General features: G+C 50.3%; 1 protein-coding gene across 3 annotated transcripts in view; it reads left to right on the top strand.

Moving 5' to 3' along the window:
• The window catches only part of AAR2 (AAR2 splicing factor), a 69,272-nt gene that overhangs the window by 15,987 nt on the left and 29,415 nt on the right, over positions 1–23,870 (top strand). For 2 of the 3 annotated variants that reach the window (XM_007193186.2, XM_007193187.2), the window contains exon 4: positions 3,552–4,881. The exons of the other annotated variant lie outside the window; for it this stretch is intronic. In XM_007193186.2, coding sequence (XP_007193248.1) covers positions 3,552–3,719 — 168 coding nt within the window. In that variant the 3' untranslated portion in view covers positions 3,720–4,881. Of the gene's footprint in view, positions 1–3,551; positions 4,882–23,870 lie in introns of those variants that run through there. 3 annotated transcript variants of the gene reach the window in all.

Raw genomic sequence — 23,870 nt, forward strand, 5'->3', positions numbered from 1 at the left:
ACTTGATCACTGTGATGCAAGCAGAGTGTGAGAAATGCCATAAGGGATGCTCAGGCACAGTACTGGGGGAACAGAGGTTGGAGCAGTTCCTTTCAGCTTGGGCTTTTATAAGAGAACTGTCACAAGGAGATGGCTTGTGAGCCGGTGGCATATTCAGGGGCCTGGTAAATAAGCCACGTCCTCCCCAGGACGAGTCCCTTATTCTGTCCAGCACCGTCATGTAATTATCGAGCAATCATTTGGTACAGGCACTGTGCAAAAGGGACCCAGAAATAGATTTTCATAGAACCTATGATCTTCTTTGTTCTTTTGTTCATTAAACATCCAATGGGTCCTTTTTATATGGTAGACTCTGTGCCAGGGGAGTGGGATGCAGGTAGGAAAAGGAGTCTCTGCTTTGGAGTTGCTCCTTGTCTCTTGGGAGAGCTCAACGGTAAATGGACGGTTACTGACTGAGAGTGAGGCTATGTCCCAGGTAACCCTGGGCACCGGGGGAGCACGGAGGAGCACCTGTTCTTTCTTTGGTCTGGGAAGACATCCCAAAGGAGGTGGCATCTGAACTGAGCTTGGGTCACTAGTAGAAATTAGTAGGTGAAGGAGGAGAAAGCAGGGGTGGAAAAGGGTGTTATAAGCAGAGGGAAAAGCCTGTGTGAGTAGAGGCACAGAAGAGGCAATGGAGCATGTTTGGGCAGCTGCTCAGTGTGGCAGGAGAGGAAGGGCTGTGTAGAGAGTAGTACAATTTACCGTGTAAGGAGGGAGAACAGGAAGAGGCTTTTGCTAATGCAGCCAGCAGGCCCCCCCAGGACCTCTGGGGGCAGACCCATGGGTGCACAGGGCCTCCAGCGCTAATGCTGTTTGAAACAAGGCTTCTCTGCTTCCCATACCAGGCCCCTCCCCAGGGTTCAGCCGGCCTCACATTCAGTGCTCCAGAGAAAGCTCCATTAGCTGCCTATAGACAGGCCACCGGCTTCCCCACTGCCCTCTCACCACTGAGCTCACACAGCCCCTCTAATTAGTTATTGATCTGGTATTTTGTTGTAGCTGTGCTTCCTGCTCCTGTATTTAGTCGATTCCCAAGTAATGAAACCAAATTCTGTAACCCCCCACCTACTGCTTCTGAACTCCCCGCCCCGTCACTTCTGTCCCTGCTACCACCCCAACAAAGTGTCTCCAAACAAAGACCACTGACCATGAGCCTCACTCCTCCTGCTAACAGAAAGACAGTGGAGAGGAGGGTAGGAGGGGGGTTGTCCTTGGAAGCAGCTGCAGAGTACACCTGTTACCTTTGTCAGGTCAAGGCCCCTGGAGCCCAGATTCCTTCCATGGTGGTCTACGGGCCAGCTGTGACACGAAGGTGATGTGAATCAAATTGCTGCTTTCACCCTCATGCCTCTGTGTCTGGGGTGGTCTTGCAGGGAGCCAACGTGTAGTCTGGGAAAAACTCCTCCTTCCTTTCTGGTAATTTTGACCCAGGCATTTAACTCCCCTCAGCCTCCATTTCCATAAAATAGGCATCCTAGTGTGTCTTCCCAGGGCCTTGTGAGGATCCACTGGACTACTCTATGAAACTTCTTTGAGAACAATAAAGTAGTGTGAGAAGGAGTAATGGGTTTGCTGTCATTCTTAGAGAAGCAGTTGAGATTCGGGACAATCTGGAATGGAGTTTCAGAGGTAGGGAAAATTACTCTGTTTGCCCCTGCCCATGTTTATATTAGATGAAACTGAATTTAAAAGAACATCAAAACAAGGGATTAGTATCCAGAATATATAAAGAGCTTCGATGACTCAACAACACAAATAAAAAAAACCTGATCAAAAAAGGGCAAAGGGGGGCTTCCCTGGTGGCGCAGTGGTTGAGAATCTGCCTGCTGATGCAGGGGACACGGGTTCGAGCCCTGGTCTGGGAAGATCCCACATGCCGCAGAGCAGCTGGGCCCGTGAGCCACAATTACTGAGCCTGCGCGTCTGGAGCCTGTGCTCCACAACAAGAGAGGCCGCGATAGTGAGAGGCCCGCGCACCGCGATGAAGAGTGGCCTCCGCTTGCCGCAACTGGAGAGGGCCCTCGCACAGAAACGAAGACCCAACACAGCCATAAATTAATTAATTAATTTAAAAAAAAAAAGTGGGACTCCTGATATTCATCCCACTTTAAAAAAAAAAAAAAAAAGGGCAAAGGACTTGAATAGACTTTTCTCCAAGGAAGATATACACATGGCCAATAAATACATGAAAAGATATTCAGCATCACTAATCCTTAGGGAAATGCAAATCAAAACCACGAGACACCACTTCACACCCATTTGGGTAGCTATTGTAAACAAACAAACAAAAACAGAAAATAACAGATGCTGAAGAGATTGTAGAGAAATTGAAACCCTCGTTCATTGCTGATGGGAATGTAAAATGACACAGCCACTGTGGAAAACAGTATGGTGGTTCCTCAAAACATTAAACAGAATTACCTTATGATCTAGAAACCCCACTTCTGGGTATATACCCCGAAGAATTGAAAGCAATGACTCTATAAGAGATATTTTTATATCCGTGTTCATAGCAGCATTATTTATAATAGCCAAAAGGTAGAAACAACCCAAATGGCCATTGACAGATGAATGGAAAAAAAAATGTGGTATCTACATACAATGGCATATCATTCAGCCTTAAAAAGGAAGGAAATTCTGGCACTTCCTACATGAGTGAACCTTGAGGACATTATGCTAAGTGAAATAAGCCAGGCACAAAAGGACAAATATTGTATGATTCCACTTATATGAGGTACCTAGAGTAGTCAAATTCATAGAGAGAAAGTAGAATGGTGGTTACCAGGGGCTGGAAGCGGGGAATGGGGAGTTAATGGGTGTTGTTTCAGTTGGGGAAGATGAAAAAGTTCTGGAGATGGTTGGTGGTGATGATTGTGTAATAATGTAAATATACTTAATGCCACTGAACTATACTCTTAACATGGTAAATATTATGTGTATTTAGTACAGTCTTTTAAATGATAATTTTTTTAAATGTTTAAAATGGTAGATTTTGTGTTATGTATATATTACCACAATTTTTTAAAACATCAGAGCTTTTAAGGGGAATAGAAACCTCAGATTGGCAACCTGGGACCCTTTTAGATTAGAGCAGCAGTTCACCCTCACTGGGTTAGGACCTGGGATTTTTTGGGATCCAGGGGCTTATAAGCACCCCCATGCCTTTCTTAGTACCGGCTGGTGTAGCTACTGCCTCTTTTTCTAAGTTACTGCCCAGGTGCCCAGTAGATCTCCCCGGAGAGCAGGGCCAGGGTGATGGCCCCGCTGGCCTTACTCTCAGTGGGGCATCTCTGCCCAAGAGAGTAATTTTCCATTCTGGTCCTGCGCCAGCTTCTCAGCTGGGCTTGGACCTTCTTTCTTGGTTTGGGGGGAGAACAGTAGGTGTCCTGAGCCTGTGCCAGCAGCGGCTGATCCACCCACCCCGGAGAGCTGAACACCATGAGGAATTTTCCACAGCTTTCTCAGCCCCTCTGTGTTCTCAGGAGTGACTTATCCTCTGTTCTCTGTAGGTTTTCTTTTCATCCGCCTGCAGCGTTGCCGTGGATGCCACCCTGAGGCAGAAAGCTGAAAAGTTCCAAGCTCACCTAACCAAGAAGTTTCAGTGGGACTTTGAGGCGGAGCCTGAGGACTGCGCCCCGGTGGTGGTGGTTCTTCCCGAGGGTGTGGGGACTGGCTAACTGGAAAAGGTCTCAGCCAGAGGAGGCCCCTTCCCCATGGCTGCGGTCCTGGCTCCTCCATTCACCTGTCCTACTGGGACTTACTGGGACAGCAGCCCTGCCAGGTTCTACAAAGATGGAGCCAGAATTCCCTCCTTCACCAATAAATAAGTTCCTTTAGTGCCAGAGAGGCTGTACCCCATTTAGAAGGCACATTTGTGGGTTCCCTGTCAGCCTGGCCTTGGTGCTATAACCTAACTGAATTCCAAATGGGCTCTTGGGAGAGACCTGCCTCAGCAGCAGCTTGCTTCCTTCCAGAAGAGAAGAAGTTGAGCCAAAAGCCCAAGAGAACCGATTGTTTATTCCGTAGAATGGTTAGAAACCCTGGACTGCCCAGGAGTCTGAGATGTCAGTTGGTGACTTTTTAAAAGTTAATCAGAGGGTAACGGGGAGATGAGCCAGGATTTCTGCCTGCCCCTTGTTGGATGGGAATACATCACAGAAAACATGGGTGTGTGACCACCCTGGAGCCCCAGGTTGGGGAGGGCATAACAGAAGACAGTTGGGTTGAATCTGACGAGCGGTCAGCTTTTGCTTTAAGTCCCTTTCTCCTGTCCAGATGTCCCAGTGGATAATCTTTCAAGATCATTGCGGCCCGTGACCTCAGAGGCGTTACTAGTGCCACACCCCTCCCATCTGCTCCGTTCTGAGGCCTCAGACCCAGAAGTGGGCCTTGGCAACCCTCTTGTATGGCCCTATTCCTCACCAGAGCCACCACGAGTGTTTCTGATGACCTGGAGATTCAACAACAAAGAGAAAGGTTCTTGCTCTGTACAGGCTTCTTTGGCCCTGTTGAAGTTCTGTGCCTTTATTCAGAGCTCCAGAGATGACCTGGTCAGCCTGGGTCCGCCCCCCGTCCTGCTGTGGGGCTGCCAGCCACAGGAGTGATGGTGCTCCGGTTCCCTGGGAGTCCTGAGGGCTCGCACATCGTGCACACAGGCCCTGCCACCCTGACCTCGAACTGTTGTCCTGTGATCGGAGTCCCTGTGCTGCTCTCTCCCAAGGCTGCGGCTCACACTAGGTTTCTGAATAAGAATCCCCTCCGGTTAAGACTTTTGGTTCCACTTGTCTCCTTGGAATTGTTTTTCCAAGAACATAACATACATTAAAGTTTTGGAGTTGAGACTAAATCCTCTTGCGTGAGTCTCTCTTGTAGTTCATCTGCCCAGTTCCCAGTGCAGCCAGGCACTGTCCTTAGATGCACATGTCCTCCCTACCGGGCACCAGGAGACCCTGCCCAACCTCTGCAGGCTCTGGAGGAGGCAAGTGGCCAGCGATGTCTCCTGTCACCAGCGGGGCTTCCGAGATGGGCACACCTGAAGGAAGGATTGAAGCCCTGTATCTATATAGCAACCAGAAGGTTCACCTTTTGTGAATTTGCTGTTCTTTTTCTCCCCAAAGCCCAATCAATCATCAGAACTACTGGGGAGCTTGTTAAAATTGTAGATTCCAAAGGAATAAAGCCCTGACCCATGCCGCAGCATAGACGAACCTTGAAAACACTGTGCAGAGTGAAAGAAGTCGGACGCAAAGACCACGTGTTGTATGATTCCATTCTTATGAATCGTCTAGAGTCGACAAATCCGTAGAGACAGAGGGATTAGTGGTTACCAGGGGATGGGAGAGTGGGGAAGGGGGAGTGACTGCTAATGGGTACTGGGCTCCTTTTTGGGGTGATGACAAGGTTCTGGAAGTAGGTAGTGGTGGTGATTGCCCCACCTTATGAGTATCATAAAAACCCATACAAGTGTATGCTTTATAATGGTGAATTTTACAGTGTGTAAATTATATCTCAATAATAATTTTTAAAAGTTCAGACTCCCAAGTCCCGCCCTACAGGAACTCAGAGGCAGTGAATCTGGATGTAGCCTGGGTTCTGAGGCACACTCAGTTTTGAGTTACTACCTAGAAGTAACAGCACTGCAATTTAGTACCTAGAGCTCCCCTGGGACAATTTGTCTCCCACTGGCCTTGTCAGGGCAGCACCTGGAAGTTGGATCATGTGACCTGTTCTCTAAGCTTGTTGGTCTTATGTCTACACGGACACACACACCCCCCAGCCGCGCTGGCTCACACAAATGGGTTAAGGAAAAGCAGCTACAATGTATAAGTGCTCTGTTCTGTTAGTTCACTTAATCCTCACAACAGTATGTGGTAAGTGCTATTATTATCCCCATTTTACTGATAGGAAAATGGGCTCAGAGAGCTTCTGTCATTTTGCTAGGGTCCCACAGCTTATAAGGATTGAGCTCAAGAGTCAAACCAAGCCCGTTGGTGTCCAGGGTCCGCACTCAGCACTGCATTCACTGCTGTGATTTACTCCTTCCCTACCCTTGCATGTCCAGGACAGCCCTCCTTTCTTCCTGCTTCCCCAGATCTAGCCTTGGCCCTGTTGACAGCCAGCTGTGTGACCTTGGGCAAGCCACTTATGTTCTCTGGGCTTCAGTGTATTTTTTGTTTTTTTGTTTTTTGTTTTAAAGAGCTAAGGGTCTGGCTTTTTTTTTTAATTTTTATTTATTTATTTATTTATTTATTTATGGCTGTGCTGGGTCTTCGTTTCTGTGCGAGGACTTTCTCTAGTTGCGGCAAGTGGGGGCCACTCCTCATCGCGGTGTGTGGGCCTCTCACTGTCGCGGCCTCTCTTGTTGCGGAACACAGGCTCCAGACGCGCAGGCTCAGTAATTGTGGCTCACGGGCCTAGTTGCTCCGCGGCATGTGGGATCCTCCCAGACCAGGGCTCGAACCCGTGTCCCCTGCATTGGCAGGCAGATTCTCAACCACTGCGCCACCAGGGAAGCCCTTCAGTGTATTTTTGTATAAAGTAAGAGTTTGCTTGGACTGAAGATTTCTGGTAAAGATACTCCAGGCTCCTTCAGGCTCCCTCCACTTAAAAATGGACCCTTGTGTTTTAAATGTTTTCAAAGGGAAACTACATTTACATGAGATAATATGGCTGGGCTGACCAAAAAAAAAACAAAAACAATAAGTCTCTTGTTGGCTAGAGTCACATCGATGCTGTGTCTTCTGCTTCTCCCAGCTGGCAGTCCTCTGTGTCTTTGATGAATAAAAAATGTGAAAACAAATTAATTATTACTTAATACTTGCAGTATTTTTGGAAAGCAGAAACCTTGAAAACTGAGAACCAGTGGCGTTGCTGATCTCTAAGCTCCCTTCCAGTTCTAACAAACACATCTAAAAGTGAAGCTATTGGCAGGAGCTGGCCTGATTTTAAAATCCCCTCAAATGCAGGCCTCCTGGGGTCTGGCTCTTGTTTGCGAGCCTGCTTTATCCTATTAACAGAATCAGCAGAGGTAGCGACTTTCCAACCCTTTCTGCCGTTCCCGTGACAAACCCTGGCTGCTCAGAGCCCCGGTCCGTCTAATTTCTTACCACTTGAGCAGTGGAGGAGTTCCCGCCACTGATTGCGTCTTACCATCGGTAATTATTTTCCCAACGTCATCTCCTTATAAATATTATTTAATATTCTCAGGGTGCTCTGACATGTTGGTTTCTCCAACTAATCAGACTTTGGCTTGACCAAGATGCCATCCCCTGCTGAAACGGGGGCTGGCAATGCAGAGGATGCCGTGGCAAAGCCATCACTGAGTCACGTCCGCCAGACTTAAAGCAGGACAGAGTTGGGCAGCTCACCTGAGCCACCTGCTAATACTGGGGGCGGCGTGGTCCTGTGATTCTGCAGAACCACCCCCGCTGACCACGGCACTGCCTCACCTCGGAGTTCACCACATCCGGCCCAGGCAGGCTTTGTTGTCAGTAGGCCTTTCTAGACCCTTCGTTCTCCTCAGTATCCAACGTCTGTCTCCGGGGTGGCTCATTCTCCCCACAAACCCTGGGTTCCTGCTGTGCACTGGCCTCCCTGCTGAGATGGGGTTGAGAGCCAATGTAACGTCAGCTGCTCCCTGCTGGGGGGCGGGGGAGGAGTGTGGCCAGCCCTCCCCCACCTGCTAGGCCTTCTGTCCTGTGTCCTCAGTCTGGTGCTCACCTGTGTAGACTCAACAGATTTCTCTGGAAAACAGGGATCCTCAGGGTTCTCAGGCTGTCAGTTAAAATGCTCGGTGGGAGGAAGGTGGGAGAAGTCGGCGGCTTCCCAGTCCAATGTCAGATGCCTGTTCAAAAGGAACTCCACAGGGGTCTCTTCCTTGGATCTCTGTCTTGCTTCTTCCCTCCCCCAATTTCTCCATTTTCCCTCTGTCCGCCTCCAGACGTTCTTACCTGGCTCAAGTCTGGACTCTACGCCGCTAAGGGGATGCCGACAGATGGAGTTTCATCTTGAGGAGAGGGAGCCATCCCATGAGAAGCAGAGAAAAATGTGGGACTTACACCAAAGAGCAGAGAGGCTGGGAGAGCTGTCTTGAAGGAGGGGGTCTCTGCATCCTTTAGAAGGGAGAGCTGGGACCCGTGGGAGAAACTGCAGGGGGCAGAGCTTGGCTTCCTTCCTTCTCTACCCAACTAATACTTTCTGAGCTCCTGCCCCTGGGAGCTTACATTCCACTGGGGCGAGGGACAGGCAATAAGCGTAATAAATAGACTGAAGAGTATGTCAGTTGTGAGAAATGCTCTGGAAAAAAATAGAGCAGGATAAGGGAAATTGGGAGTCCTGGCAAGGTAAGGGGACATGTTGCAATTTAAATGGGATGACGCTTGAGCAAGGATTTGAAGGAGGTGAGCAAGGGAGCCATGTGGGTATCTGGGGGAAGTGTTCCAGGCAGAATGAAGTGAGTGCAAAGGCCCTGGGGCAGGAGCATGTCTGATGTGTTGGAGGAGCACCAGGGGGTCAGCATGGTGTGAGTGGAGTGATCAAGAAGAGAATGGAAGGAGAGAACATCTCGGAGGGTACAGAGCAATCAGATTGTCCAGGGCTTAGGGACTGGTGTAAGAATGTTGCATTTTAGTCAGTGAAATGGGATCCATTAGAGGGTTTTAAGCAGAAGAGTGACGTGGTCTGACTTTTGTTTTAACAGGATCACCAGCTGTCCTGTTGGACATAGACTGCAGGGGGCTGGGTAGAAGCAGGGAGACCAGTAAGAAAGCTAGTGCAGTGGAGGTGAGGGATGACGCTGACTCGATCAGAGTGATATCAGGTATGCACGCTGGGGCTATTCGTGACTCAGATCAGGGAGGGACTCAATGTCTTTCAAGGGCCCTTCTAGCCTGATAACCTCTCCTCCGAAGTCTCAGAATCTGGGCAGAATACTGACTCGTTGGATCCTCCCACCCCCACCCTACAAGTCCCTTGTCTACTGTGCCATCAGGGATCTGCCAGCCCTGCCTGTTCCCAGATATCCATGGTACCTTAGGGCAGGCGAGGCAATGGTGAAGGGCTGGGGAGGAACTCACAGGAGTTCTGGGCAGTCGGGGTGGAGGCAGGGGACTCGACGGCTCTGTTGAGAAGCCATAAATGAGTCAGGGCCGCGACAGGCTCTGGTCACACCGCCAGCACCCGTGCGGCTGTTCTTGCTGCCAGCGAGCGCTGAGGAGGGTCACACTTGCTGTTCGGGGGTTCTCGTGACTCACAGAGAGTTGAGGGCTGTTGGTACTAATTTGTCTTGGTCAAGAAGCATTCACGCACCCATTTCCACCAGGGAGTGTCCATGGACTTCGAGGTGACTAACATGAGCCGGCATGGAGGGGGGCGGTGCTCCCTCTTCGCTGCTGGTAACGTGCTGGATCCTTTATTCACCTTATTCAGGCAGAGCCGTAGGTCTTCAGGGAAGGTCTTATCATTCCTCATCGTACAGACAAGGAAACAAGGCTCAGAGAAGTGAGGCACAGGCTCACGAGTCTCAGAGCCAGAATCCCAGCCTAAGTCCGGCACGGCCCTGCCACCACACAGCTCTCCTTAATAAGAATGGTTACATAATCTGTGATAATTACCAGTGGATCCAAGGCTGCCAGCCTGATAACTGACAGTGTCAGCCACTTACAAGGGTGGTGGGCAGGCCCCACTGGCCTCTTGGTTCATGACAGCTTGCTAATGTTTCCACCCAGACTCTTAGTGTCCGGATCTGGCCTTGGGTACAATGGACCGACTGGCTCGGGCGAGGTGGCACCTGGGTGTGGTAGGAGGGGGGAGCAGCATCTGGTCCAGAAGGAGTCTGCTTCTAGATTCTTTGTGGACCACTGGGGACCCCGAGGGGCTGCTCTGTCTGGGGTGCACCTGAGTAGAGGCCTCTCCCACCCTGTCCTGCCAGAGTTGCTATTGAATTTGCAAAAGGTCTTTGCTTTACTGCCAGATGTGGGGTCTCTGAGGGGCTGATTTAATGCCCAGACATCCTCCGTGGATCAATAAGCTGTTTTGTCCCGAGTCTAGGAGCCCAAAGGTAGAGAACAGGATGTAGGGGATTGAGGGGGTGTCTCTTCTTCTCGATTTTTGAATGAAGAAGGCTACACCGTTGTTCATTTCCCTTTTGGAAATTGTCTATTTATGTCCTCTGCCCATTTTTCTTTTGGATCTTCTTTTTTTAAAAAATATACATTTGTCTTACATCTTAATATTAGAAATATTTCCCCCAATTTGCCTTTTAATTTTATGATGTTTTGAAATGTATACTTTACTTTTTTATGTCAAATATGCCAAGCTTGTTTTTTTGATTTGATCTTTTTCCCACTGCTTTAATGCTTAAAAGTCTATTCCCATATCAAGATGAAATATATACTAACCTATATTTTGTTCTAGTATTTCTCAGTGTTACGATTTTTTATTCTGTATTTTGCCAGAGTCAAAACCATGTTTCCTCGGCCCCACTTAATCCATCCCCACTCCTACCTTTCACACCTCACATCCGTTCTCGATTTTTCCTCTCCAGATTTTAAGTCCTAACTACTGCCTCATGCCTCTGTCCTCTTCCTTTCCTCAGCCACCAAGGGCTTCTCATAAGCCTTCCTGAACCCCTCACAGCATTTACAGCCAGAACCACGCCCATATCTGGCCCTTGGTATTACAGTCTGGTGATGTGGAGTGATTTTCTTGTTGCTTCCCAAGGCTAGAATCATTTGTTCATGATCCTATACTGCCTTGCTCCAAGCATGGGGCTAAGTGCAGCAATGCTTTGGGTTTTTGGGTGTTTTTGTGTGTTTGTTTGTTTGTTTTTTTATTTTCTTATTTATTTTTGGCTGCATTGGGTCTTTGTTGCTGCATGCAGGCTTTCTCTAGTTGCGGCGAGTTGGGGCTACACTTCATTGCGGTGCACGGGCCTCTCATTACAGTGGCCTCCCCCGTTGAGGAGCACGGACTCTAGGTCTGCGGGCTTCAGCAGCCGTGGCACGCAGGCTCAGTAGTTGTGGCGCACGGGCTCAGCCGCTCCGAAGCATGCGGGATCCTCCCGAACTACGGCTCGAACCTGTGTCCCCTGCATTGGCAGGCGGATCCTCAACCACTGCGCCACCAGGGAAGTCCCTGGTTTTTTTTTTAAAGAAGATAGAATTTATTAGAGGGAAGGGTCGCTTCCAGAACAGTGGGCTGCCTTCCTAGTAGTCTGGGAGTGTCGAGCCCAAACATGTGCTATAGATCAGTTTTTATAGCCAGAAAACAAAAAATGGTCCGAGGTGAAAATTTTGTTTACTGTTTGGTCGAGGCACATATACCTTCCTTCTATAGGGTGGGAGTGGGACAGGGCATATGCCTTTCCTTATTTGGGACAGGTCCTGTTGCCCAGGTGGGCATCGCCCAGGTGAGCTCAGGAATTTCGTAACCATCGCAACATGATGGGGAGGGCGATTAAGAGTCCGGTAGGGAGTGTAATGCTGAAACTTTTTCAGGCAGGTTTTCCTTTGTCCTTGAAGCACCATTGTCCTTGGAGCACCACATTCCCCCCTCTATTTATAGGGCCAATTCCTTGGCCCTGTTGTATACCCTGCTCATATCTACCTAACTGCCTAATTCCCTCTCAAGCATCCGGGAACCCCTTTTGTGAGAAGGGACAGTGAACTCTCTGGCTGCTTTCTGCTGAGCGGAGGCGTCATGGGGCCCTGGGTTCCCGTTGCCTGCTCTGTCAGGGTGTATCTAGGGAGGAGTGTGGGCCCCATGGAAAGTGATGGCGGCTTGTTCAAGGGTTGTACGAGTGTTGACTGGCTGTTATTCTTGTTGCATCACCATTTGGAGGTTTATTTGTTGTATTCTGGAAGAGACAAACTTAACAAGGAGGTTAAAAATACATGGCCCGAAGATTAGTAGAAGTAGAAAAGCCACTATAGGGCCTAGGAAAGGGGTTAGCCAAGAGAACTAGGACCAGATATTAGTCTTGAAGTCCCACCAGTCGAATCCCCCTGAGACTCCTTCCTTGTAGAATCCACTAGCTCTTTCAATAATGGCTCGAAGATGAGTCTGGACCTTGCCTGACTGGTTGACAAGAAAACAGCAATCTTTCTTTAACATTGCACAGGTCCCTCCTTGATTAGCTGTTAGGAGGTCCAGAGCTCTTCTATTTTGTAAAACCACTCCTGCTAGAGAATTTATTTGCTCTTGTAGAGTGTTAATTTGAGCTGCTAGGTTGGCAGTCTCTTGTGTGAGTTCAAGAGAGAGCTGTCGGGCAGTGAAAATGGAGTTTAAAAGTCCAGCTGAGCCTGTTCCCATCCCTGTTAGGAGGATTGAGGAACGGTGAGTGGGACCCAAGAAGGAGGTCAGGGCTGAATAAGTAGCCCCAGTGTCAATTAGAAAGTTTACAGTAGCCCCTGCTACATCCAGGGTTACCCGGGGCTCCTCTGGTCTTATGGGGAACATAGGGGCTTGTAGATTGAGCCTTGGGCACCTTCAGTCATCTGCTTCCAGGAGCCCCAGATCTAGAGTACAATCCGGTTCTTGATCCTGATAGTCAATTGCCACTCACAGGGGCAATTGGCCTTGACCTCGGCCCAGGGGGCTGGGACCTGAAATACCCCGGGTGTTGAGTGGTTGTGGAATTGGCCTACCCGCTTGAGGGTGGGAGGGACAACTCCTCTTCCAATGGCCCTTTTGGCGACGGTAAGGGCACGGCGTAATGGGTGGTGGGGTGCGGCAGTTCCTGACAGTGTGCCCCTGGTGACCGCACTGGTAGCAGGTCAGCGGTGGTTTCTGAGACGGGAGAGGGGCTCCCATGGGTCCCTGTTTGGGAGGGACCGAGTAATGGCAAGAGCCGTATATTGAGTGTGCCGTTTTAATTTTTCCTCCTCTCTTAGTTCTCGTCTGCTCCTAGAAGCCTCCTCCCTATAGTTGAAGACCTTAAGGCTGTGTCAAGTAGGACAGAAAATGGGGTCTGTGGCCCTTGCTCTAGTTTCTGTAATTTCTGTCTTATGTCTGGGGATGCCTGGCTTATAAAGTGAACTGCAAGTATAGCCTGACCTTCAGGGGTCTCAGGGTCTAGGTTGGTGTATTTCCTCATAGCCTCTACTCATCAGGCCTGAAAAAAGGCTGGATTCTCAGAGGGTTCCTGTGTGACTTCTCTGAGTTTATTATAATTGACAGATTTGATGATTGCCTTTTTCATACCTTCTAGTAGACAGGTAATCATGTAATTTCTCCTAGTAAGCCCTCCTGCTGGCCCATTTTCATTTGCCTGTTATCTCCATCCTGGGTCTGCCCATGGGACTCCCCCCGCTCGGTTCTCATTAGGATTTCGGGCATGTGTCTCATCTGCCTAGGCCTGAGCCAAGGCCCAGATCCTGGCCTTTTCTTCGCGAGTGCAGCAGGTAGTTAGGGCCACATGAATATCTTGCCAAGTTAAGTCAAAGGCTATAGTTAGGGCCTGGAATTCCCTGATGAACATGGAGGGGTCCTGGCTAAAGGAGCCCAGTTCCCCTTGAATATGAGAGAGATCAGACATGGGGAAGGGGACATGAACTCTGATAGTACCTAGGTCTCCGGTAGCGACCTCTTGTAGGAGAAGCATACTGGGACTCGATTCAGAGCGTTGGGCTGCTCGTGACCGAGTGTGGGGAGGGGAGGGAAGGTCTGCTTCCAGGTATGGAGGTGGGGTTGGGGAGCAGAAAGTTGAGGAGGAGGCTGGGGAGACGGGGGACAAGAAGGGTCGTCCAAGATACCTGGTGGAGGAGGAGATGCGGAGGGACGAGGTAGTGAAGCTGAAGGAGGAGGAGAGGGGGGAGGGCGAGGCATTAAAGTGGTAATGGAGAGACACTTGCGACAGGAGTCCCTCAGGCTCGGATTCTGACTGAGGGCCATGACGGCCTGGATATGTGGAACCTCGGAATCCTTTCCTAGTTTCCAACAATAGAGATCAAGTTGGAGGATCGTGTTGTAATTTAGTGTCCCATTAAGAGGCCATTGTTCTTGTTCTCTCAGTTTGTATTGGGGCCAAGCCGTATTACAAAAGAAAATGGCCACTTCCCTGGTGGCGCAGTGGTTAAGAATCCGCCTGCCAATGCAGGAGACACGGGTTCGATCCCTGGTCCGGGAAGATCCCACATGCCGCGGAGCAACTAAGCCCGTGCGCCGCAACTACTGAGCCTGTGCTCTAGAGCCCGCGAGCCACAACTACTGAAGCCCGCGCGCCTAGAGCCCGTGCTCCACAACAAGAGAAGCCACTGCAATGAGAAGCCCGCGCACCACAACGAAGAGTAGCCTCCGCTCGCCACAACTAGAGAAAGCCCGCGTGCAGCAACAAAGACCCAACGCAGCCATAAATAAATAAATAAATAAATAAATAAATAAATAAATAAATAAATAAGCAAGCAAGCCTCTTTGAGGTTGTCTGGGTCAAATTCCTTCCAATTCGTGAGTCTAAGGGAATAGGTGTAGCTGAACACATTCTTAGCCTCAGTGCCGTAGAATGGGGGTACTGAGAATCACTGACGGGCAAAAAGGCATCCCTCTTTGTCTCAGTGACATCTCCATGTGACTAAGGCACCAGTGACCAGAGAAGGGAATTCCCGGAAGGCAGGGGGAAATTGACTCACCGTTAGAAGACGGGAAGGAGCTCTTGGGACGATCTAGAGGCGGTGGGGTCCTTTGGAGTCAGTCCGAGCCGAGGAGAAAGAAGCAGAAGCGACAGAAAAGAGGACAGAGGATTCCTCCTTCTAACCCTACCGAGGAGGCGGTGTCCAAGGGACTGGGGGCTTTGTGTATTGCTTTGTCCATGATGTGCCTCCTGTTGCACAGAAGTTGTCTTGCTGGGGGCAGACTCTCTAATAGCCTGGTCCGTTCCGTGACCCCCTTATCCTTTCACAGGAGTCTTCAAGTGGCAGGCGCCCTAATGGCTTTTAAATGCCTGACCCGTGCCCGCACGATACCCTTCAGCCTAGTCCTCAGTCAGAAGGAAGACAGAGGGATCCTCACCCGTTCTGGGCAGCAGTTACTGGGGCGAAGTGAACCGTGAAGCCTTCAGAACACACCAGGGTGTGGCCCAGGCCAGAGTTCCTCCGTTGCTTCCACAGCAACTTGCCTGTTCACAGAGGGTCCCAAGGAATGAGGAGAGGAGGTGGGGAAAGAGATCCCCCCTGGAGATCCCCGTACAGGCCACCAAATGTCGTGGTCTGAACATGGGTTGGAAAAGAATCTCCAGACACAAGGCAGAACGTAAAGAAGATAGAATTTATTAGAGGGAAGTGTCGCTACCAGAACAGTGGGCCGACTTCCCAGTAGTCTGGGAGAGTCTAGCCTCAGTGCTTTGTTGATAGGAAGATTACCTCTCCCTCTTTGAGAAGGCTCCGTCCCTGCACTAAAGGCCCTGGAATGGCCAGTAGTTGCTGCTTTGTAGACTGCACAACCCATTTCTCTTCACCTCCCTTCTGATGTCAAGCCTTCTTTGCTTTGAGGAAGACTTTTTCTACTCCATGTCAACTTTGGTAGGAGTGCCAATCATGGGACCTCATTCCATCCTTCTACCTGCAGAGATAGACACATAACTTCAGCTAAGCCACTTGTCACCTTTCCTGGGATGCTTCTTCTATAAGGTGCAGAAAGATACTGCATGCTTTTGGAGTTATGGTGGTAGAGGACTCTCAGCTGGACCTAATAGGGCTCATCATACCCATAAAAAAAAAAAAAAAGAGTCCTTGCACCAGAAATGAGGATGAGGACAGCACAGAAGGAAGCTGAGATGAGAGATGAGAGTGAGAGAGAGAGAGCCAACAACATCACTGGAGCACCTGGATCCAGCACCACCTGCAGCCCACAGTCCCCAGGATTCCTTCAAATGAGCCAATATAATGCCTTTTTTTTCCTCCCTAAATTTTATTTTATTGTGGTAAGAACATTTAACATGAGATCTACCTTCTTAAGAGTTTTTTAGGTGTAAAATACAGTATTGTTGATTATAGGTACAATGTTGTACAGCAGATCTCTGGAACTTAAGCATCTTTCTTAACTGGACCTTTATGTCCGTTGAGTTGTAACTTCTCATTACTCCCTCCCCCCATCCTCTGGCAACCACTATTCCATTCTTTGATTCTATGAATTTGACTGTTTTTGATACTTCATACTATTCACAATAGCCAAGATGTGGAAACAACTTAAATGTCCATTGACAGATGAATGGATAATGCAAATGTGGTATATGCATACAATGGAGTATTATTCAGCCTTAAAAAAGAAGGAAATTCTACAATATGTGACAACGTGGATGAACCTTGAGGACATTATACTGAGTGAAATAAGCCAGTCACAGAAAGACAAATACCTCTTTTCTTTAAGCCCCTTTGTGACAGGTTCCTGCCCTTGCAACCAGAAGATTCCTGACTAATTCATTCTTGCATTTGTGAGGCTTTGACCTTCATTGCCTTCCCATCTGCAAAACTCCCAAGATGTCAGAGCTCAAAGGAGCACTAGAGACCACAGGCTGACCCTGCTGTTAGTGAAACCAAGATCCCAGGAGGAAAAAAGTACTCATTCAAGGTTACATGGTAAGTTGTTTTCTGCCCAAAAAGAAAAAGAGCTTGAACTCACCAGCCAGCAGCCTGGACCGTGCCGCAGGCCTCAGCCATGGCATTAGAGTGCTGAGTGGCTATCGATCTGTTGTTTTCGGATGCATCACCCAGACAGGATTGCCGCCACCCCACAAGCATTTGTGCAGCCAAGGGAGAGCTCCAGGATGGGCCCAGGCCAGGCTGGGGAGGGCGTCAAGTGCTGCTGTTTCTGCTGTTCCAGACCCTGCGGCCCCTGTCGGGAGAGGGTGGCCATGATCGAGACCAGGGTTGCCATTTACTGAGCCCTCACTATGTGCCAGGCAGCATCTTCAACCATAGCAGCAGCTTTACGTACATTTGCCTTCATATGGAAGACTTGCCGCGTCCATATGAAGGAAGTACTATGGGAATCCCCATTTCACCAGCGAGGAAACAGGCCCAGAGAAGTTAGGGAACTTTCTGATAGTCACACTGTAATTGAGCCACCCGCTTGGATTAACCCAGGCCCACCTGACTCCAGAGCCCATGGTCTCACCCTCTGCATCAGGGGAGACGAACTCGGATGCTGACAGAGGTCAGGCAGGCCCATGGCTGAGTGGACGGAGGCACACCTCTGCTCCCCAGCTCTGGCCCGGGGCGGCCAATTCAAGGCAGACTTGTCAAAGCTTCCAGTTTTTCAAGAGAAGCCAGAAACCTGGATTTTTATATGAAACTTCTCTATTTTTAAGTGTTGGCAACAAATTCAGATTAAAAAAAAACAACACCGTGCAAGCCAACCAAAAGCACATTTGCAAGCCTGTGGATTGCAACTTTTCTGCTTTACTCTACTCTTGTGTGGCTGGAGAAAGATATTCTTACCCACAGGGGTCTCTGTCCATCCCCTGGTGGGAGAACTGATATTGTTAGACCCTGACCCTGCCCGGGCCCACACTCATTCGCTCTCAAACATGCCTCAAAGGCGAAGCACCAGAAGTGGGGGCTGGGTGGGAGCCGAGACAGCAGAAGAGACTTACTATTCAATTTTACAGGTGAGGGCGGAAGACCAAGTGAGGCAATGTAAATGGTTGACATCCCACAGTAACTCAGCGAAAGAGCGGCTGGGACTAGATCTGAGGTCCTTCTGAGCCACAGGTGAGGTGCTCTTGTCACTGTATTACCCAGCTGATGGCCATTTGGCTAGAAAGAGGAAACACCTGGATTCTGGAAATGACAGACTTCCAGCCTTGCTCATAATGATAATACTAGGGAGGTTACTGAACCTTTCTGGGACTCAGTTTCCCCATCTGTAAAATGGGGGTAGTAACCACCTCTCAGGATAAGAGTGAAGAGCGAATGAAGTACAGAATGTGGGAGTGCCTGGCACACAATAAGTCTTTTTCTTCCCCATCTGTCCAGGACAGTGCCGAGAACCAGGAAGGCAAGGGGAAGGCCTCACTCATGCCCTTCACTCTCCGTATAGTCCTTACTGCCTTCACTCAGACTCTTCACTTGTATTCAGTCCACACTGAAGGCAGGCAGTGTCCCCTCTAATCGATTCTGTCAGAATCGATTAGAGGGGAAGGCGATGGGGAACTGGCCGTGCAGCAGGGGTGTGTCACTGTGAAGATGGGCCCAAGATCACAAGCCAACTGGGCTCAGTGGCCTCTGGGGGCAGGGCTGGGCCATAGCACACGATGCCCTGGGTGCTCCTCAGAAAGAGGCTCAGCGCGTTTCCTGCCTCCCATGGAGCAAGGAGGGTCCCTGGCGGGCATTCGTGGAGGCTTCAGGCTCGTGGACTCGACGCCAGTGCTGCCTGGAGGTGGCGACTCCTGGTGATTCTCTGATCCAGACAGGTTGTGGCCCAACACACGCTGCCACTCCGGTCCCTCACCGGAGATGTGACGAATTGATCATGACACCCTTTCTTTCTCAATGTGATGCCCCAAGCAGCCTCAGCCAATGCAGGAAGCTGACATGTGAGGGGAAATCTGCTTGTCTTTCCTGATCCAGTTGAAGTGCCCTTGTCTTAGAGCAAGGGGGAGACAGGCCCAGAGAGAGCAGAGGCTTCGTCCAAGGTCACCTAGCGTGTTCATGTCAGGGTGGGCATCCCAGCTGCCCTGTGCAGCCCAGAGCGTGGGGCTGAGGCTGCTCAGTAGGGCAAGTGTCCTGCGGCCTCATCTACCTGCCCCAAGCTCAAGATCTGCATTCTCACCTGCATTCCCCACCAGGAAGCCGCGGCTCTGCAAGCATGTCGGGAGTCAACCCTGCCATAATCCTTGGACCAGTCCTTCCGCTTCTCTGGGGCTCAGTTTTCTCCTCTGTCACATAGGGTATTGGCTGTGCCCCAGGCTCCTGTGAAACCCCAGTGCCCAGTCCCTGAAGGATGAGGGGTTGCGTGCTCCCCACCTCCCCAAGTAGGGCACTGAGCTGAAGATGCTCACAACCCCTTCTGCGCACTGCTTCTGGAGCCGGGGTCTGTGTGCCGGGCATGCACTGATGCACGATGACTCGCCAGAGCGGAGTCTGCCCCCTCCCGCCTAGTCCTCGGGGACAGGGGTGGGGCTGCACCTGCTTCATCTCCAGGTCACCAGCCCTCAGCCCTGGGCCTGGCACAGAGGAGGCGAGTGAGTGAATGAATGGGTGGATGGATGAATAATATCCCAACAGCAGCGCTCATCCAGCCCCCTCCGTGTGCCAAGCTCCCTGCACACATCACGGCTCATCCTGGCGGCCTCCTTGTGCTGTGGAGGGGGCCACACCCCCTCCCCATCATCTGTTCACTATGCGCACACGCCCTTCTCTCCAAGCCGTGGTTCCCAGAGCCCCCCAGAGCTCAGAGCTGCCCCTGAGACCCTGACCCAGGCCAGGCCAAGACAGCCACCCCCAAGCTTCCCTCAGGCATTAGCGGCCTCACCCTGCATCCTTGGCCTGGCAGGACCGGGGAGTCTCATCTCCTCAGCCATGAGATCAGCCCCTAACAGAATGATCAGCCCTTGGCCTCCCTGTGTCTGCTCAGCTTGGCGTGTCTTTGAGGCTCTCAACCCATCACCTGGCCTCAGAAACAGCCTCTGGACCTGAGGGTCTCCACAAGGCTTTGTACTGACTTACCCTGACCTCAGCAGGAATGATCAAGGTTGAGCCTCATGGGCCTCAGAGGTCAGGGCTGAGACCCGTGGGATGAAGCTATGGGAGGCAGATCTAAAATCTCAGTATGAAGTAGAACTTACAGTTAAAGCTGCCCGGAATGGAATGGGCTCTTTGGAAGTAGTGAGTTCTCCGTTCTTAGAGGTATGCAAGTAAAACCTAGGCAGCTTAATGAGGCTAACAGAGATATCCACCAGGAGAGTAGCTTCACTAGGTGGTTGTGAAGTTCTCTTCCAGTTCTTTGACCACAAATCTCCTTTTTTCTAGGACTTTCTCCTCAAACCACCCCCCCCCCCAAGACAGACACAAGCAATAGCAGACCCAATTCAGGGCAGAGGAAAGGGGAGTCCAGAGGCTAAAGGAAAGTTGTTTGTGAACACACAGCTGGGCTCAGGACCAGGGATTCTGGAACCCAGCTGCCTTTTTGCAGGGGCTTAACTGGTCCTCCCTGGATCAAGTCCAAGGCTGATGTGGGATCCTAATCTCCAAGAGATTCCCCCGATGGTGCTGAGTGTGAGGGCCAGGGAAAGCAATGGGCGTGGGGACTATGGGCTCTGGGTTCAAATTGGCAATATGTGGGGATACCTGGGGGACAGGCAGCTTTTCAGGGGCCCAATGCCATGGACCACTTAAGGCCTCTACTCCCACCCCTACGAGGAGGACGGGAGGGAGCATAGCCCGGAACTCTCTGGCACCTGCTTCCTCTCGCGGGCTCCACAGAGCTCACACTCATCTGTCTCTCTCACACGCTCCGTGCCGGGACAGACACAGCAGCACCCACATCCAAACCACTCACACACATCAGACGCACACACACGTTGGGCACAGGGACATCCACACGGAGACAGAGACACACCCTCCCGGAGCCACGCAGACACCCACGTGCACGCAGGCACAAACGTGGGCCCCCTGGCTGGGGAAGGTGGGCAGGCCGGGGGTTGTGCGCTGGGTCCTAGTTCTGGAAGTCCTGATGGTGTGGAAGCCATTTCCTGCCTCTCCCCATGACTGACTGCCCATCCGGGGCCAGCAGGGCTGGGGTCTGCAGGGAGGCGGCAGAGCAATTCAGCAGGCTCTCAAGTCAGCTAATCTGCGTTCAAGCTTTAGCTCTACCTCCTTCTAGCTCTGTGACCTTGGCAAGTCATTGGACCTCTCTGAGCCTCAGCTTCCTCATCTGGAGAATGGGCATAAACATAGTACCGCTTAGATCCAGTAATCTCTGTAGCCTGCAGGCCTGGCACATAGTGGGTGTGGAGTAAATGGAGATATTGCTGTTGGTTCAGGGCAGAGGCTCAGCTACCAAACGGCCACTCACTCCTTGCAGCCCCGCATATGGTGAGGGCCCTTATTCATGAGCTGTCATTTCCACATCTCCTTCAGGAGGCTACCTGAGGTCTGAACCCATGTGTCTCCCTTGCAGGGGCCCAAGGCTGCGAATGTGTGTTCTCCACCTGGTGAAGACAGCTCCCAAGCCCCTGGCAAAGGTGGGGCCCAGCCTGAGGGGCTAGGAGAGGGATGTCCCCAGAGACAGTCTTTTTTTAAATTTAATTTTATTTTTTGGCTGCGCTGGGTCTTTGTTGCTGCGCGAGGGCTTTCTCTAGCTGCCGTGAGTGGGGGCTACTCTTCGTTGAGGTGTGCGGGCTTCTCATTGCGATGGCTTCTCTTGTTGCAGAGCGTGGGCTCTAGGGCACAAAACCTTCAGTAGTTGGCGGCGCACGGGCTTAGTTGCTCCACGGCATGTGGGATCTTCCCGGACCAGGGATCGAACCCGTGTCCCCTGCCTTGGTAGGCGGACTCTTAACCACTGTGCCACCAGGGAAGTCCCAGAAACAGTCTTTGATATTTAACAGTGAGCAGCCCCTCCGCTAGAACCTGAACTAGACTCCTAGCAATTTCATACCATTGCATTCTAGAACCATGGACTGCAAAATCCAGACAAAAACATATGCTTTGCCAACATATGTTAGACTCTCAAGGATCTCAAAGCACAAATCTCAGAATCTTAGAGCTGTAAGGAGGCCTAGGAGATATCTGGTCCAGCTGCCTCACTCCTGGGATGGGATCCCAAACACGGAGCCTCCGAGCGGGAAGAGAAAGTTGAGTCCATCCTAGTCCAATTTGACAGAAGTGGCAACTGAGGCTCAGAGAGGGTGAGCCACTGGTGCGAGGTTGCACAGCAAGATAGTGGAAGTGTTGAGACCAGAACCCTGGTCCTGGCTTCACAGGCTTAGACTTGGCCCATCTATGGAGGCCTGGAGGAGGTGGGGGAAGATGGAGGAGGAAACATTTGGACCAAAGCAAGGATTTTCCAGAGACTGTTTTTGAAAAATCAAACCAAAAAGAAAAATGGGAAAGGGTGCTGGCTTCCCTTTATTTTCTGCCTTGTCTTCCTCTGGGCACTCATTCTCTGCAGCTCTCAGCCGGCCCCCAGCTCTGCTCACAAGCTGCTTCCAACCGCCCACAGGCTTCCTAAAACGGTCTCTGCAAGCTAATTCCAGAGGGTGAATGGCAGAGAGCAGGCCTGGGGGGTGGGGGTGGGGGGGCGCTTCCTTAGCTAGCGCAGGCGCAAGGAGTCTCCTTGGGCAGGCGCAGAGCTGGCTGCCCCCACTCCCAGCCCTCTCCCCGGGTGCTTCAGCCCCTGCCCGCCCTGCAGGGGAGTAGGGATGGGGTCCAGCGCCCACCACTCACTGTCTGAGCTCTCAGAATAGGCTATTTATTTTTGCTTCTTCAAAAATTAATTTTTAAAACTCTGTATGTAATAATACATATGTAATAATAAATATGCAGTAATATATATTTATCGTATAATAATTGGGAAAGTGTAAAGAAGAAAATTAAGATCACCTGTAATCAACTTCTGTCAGTGAAACAACCATTAACATCTAAACATATATCCTTCCAGACTTTGGATCAAGCACATATTATAGAAAGAAGGGCTGATTTCAGTACATAATGTTCTAAAACCTGTTTTTTCTTCCAATCATATATTCACAAACATCTGTCCTAGTCAACAATTGAACTTCTACAGCATGATTTTTAGTGGCTGCATAGCATCGTGCATATGACTACACCACACTTTACTCAACCAATCCCCAGTGCTGAAAATTTTAGCTTATGTCCCTTTTTTTTCCCCATGAGAAGCAACGAATCATTGATTCTTGTAGTTAAATCTTTGTGTTTATCCTCATTATTTCCTTAGGACAATGTTCTGGAATTGGAACGACTGGTCAAAGGATTTACACTTTTTTAAAAAAGATAAGCACAAAATTATAACTCTATTCTCTCTTCCTACAATGAACGTGTGATAAAGAAAAATTAGAAAATACAAATGAAGAAAAAACTCCTTAAGTTCCCCTGATTCTTACCACCAAGCCACGGTTAAGAATTTTGCTGTAAAACACTAGGCTTTTTCATATGCGTGCATGCACGTGTCTGTGTGTGTGTATACACACACACACGTATATATAATGTGATTCCACTGAACATGCTGTTTTGTAAAACTCTGACTACTTGTTCATGTCAGTGAAGTTACATTCACAGCGTCAGTTGTACTGGCCACATAGTATTTCACTGTAGGTATGTACCCCGGCATAACCGCTTTCCTACTGCTGGGGAACAGATTTCTGATTTTGCTCCAGTATGAACAGTTCTATAATGAACATGCTTGGAGAAGCATCTTTGCTTCTCGTCCACATCCATTCTTAGGCTCAATAGTAGTGAACTTGCTGGGTCAAGGGCTTTGTGTCCTTGATATTGCATCATTTCTGACCGTAACTCCAAACACCAAGCTGGCACAGAGGCTTGACCAGGCTCTGCTGGGGGCTACAGGGAAGGCCGTGCGATCTGTAGAACAGGCAGGCCTCCTCTCTTGGGTGGCTGCCTCTCCGCTCCTCCTCCCCCTCCCTCCTCCTCCCCCTCCCTCCTCCTCCCCCTCCTTCCTCCTCCCCCACCTCTCTTTCTCCCTCTCTTTCCTGTTGGCTCTAAGCTTGCCTTTTTCTCAGATGGCTCTTTCCTCTCCCAAGTCTGAACCGAGCGAGACCCCAGAGAACAGAGCAGTGCCATGAGGGATGGAGGGGCACCGAACGAGGAGAGGAAGTCCTGGGCCGGCCTCGTCCCCAGCAGCCAGGAAGCTCTAGG

This window comes from Balaenoptera acutorostrata, chromosome 15 (genome assembly GCF_949987535.1).
Source record: "Balaenoptera acutorostrata chromosome 15, mBalAcu1.1, whole genome shotgun sequence".
Classification (NCBI taxonomy): Eukaryota; Metazoa; Chordata; class Mammalia; order Artiodactyla; family Balaenopteridae; genus Balaenoptera; species Balaenoptera acutorostrata.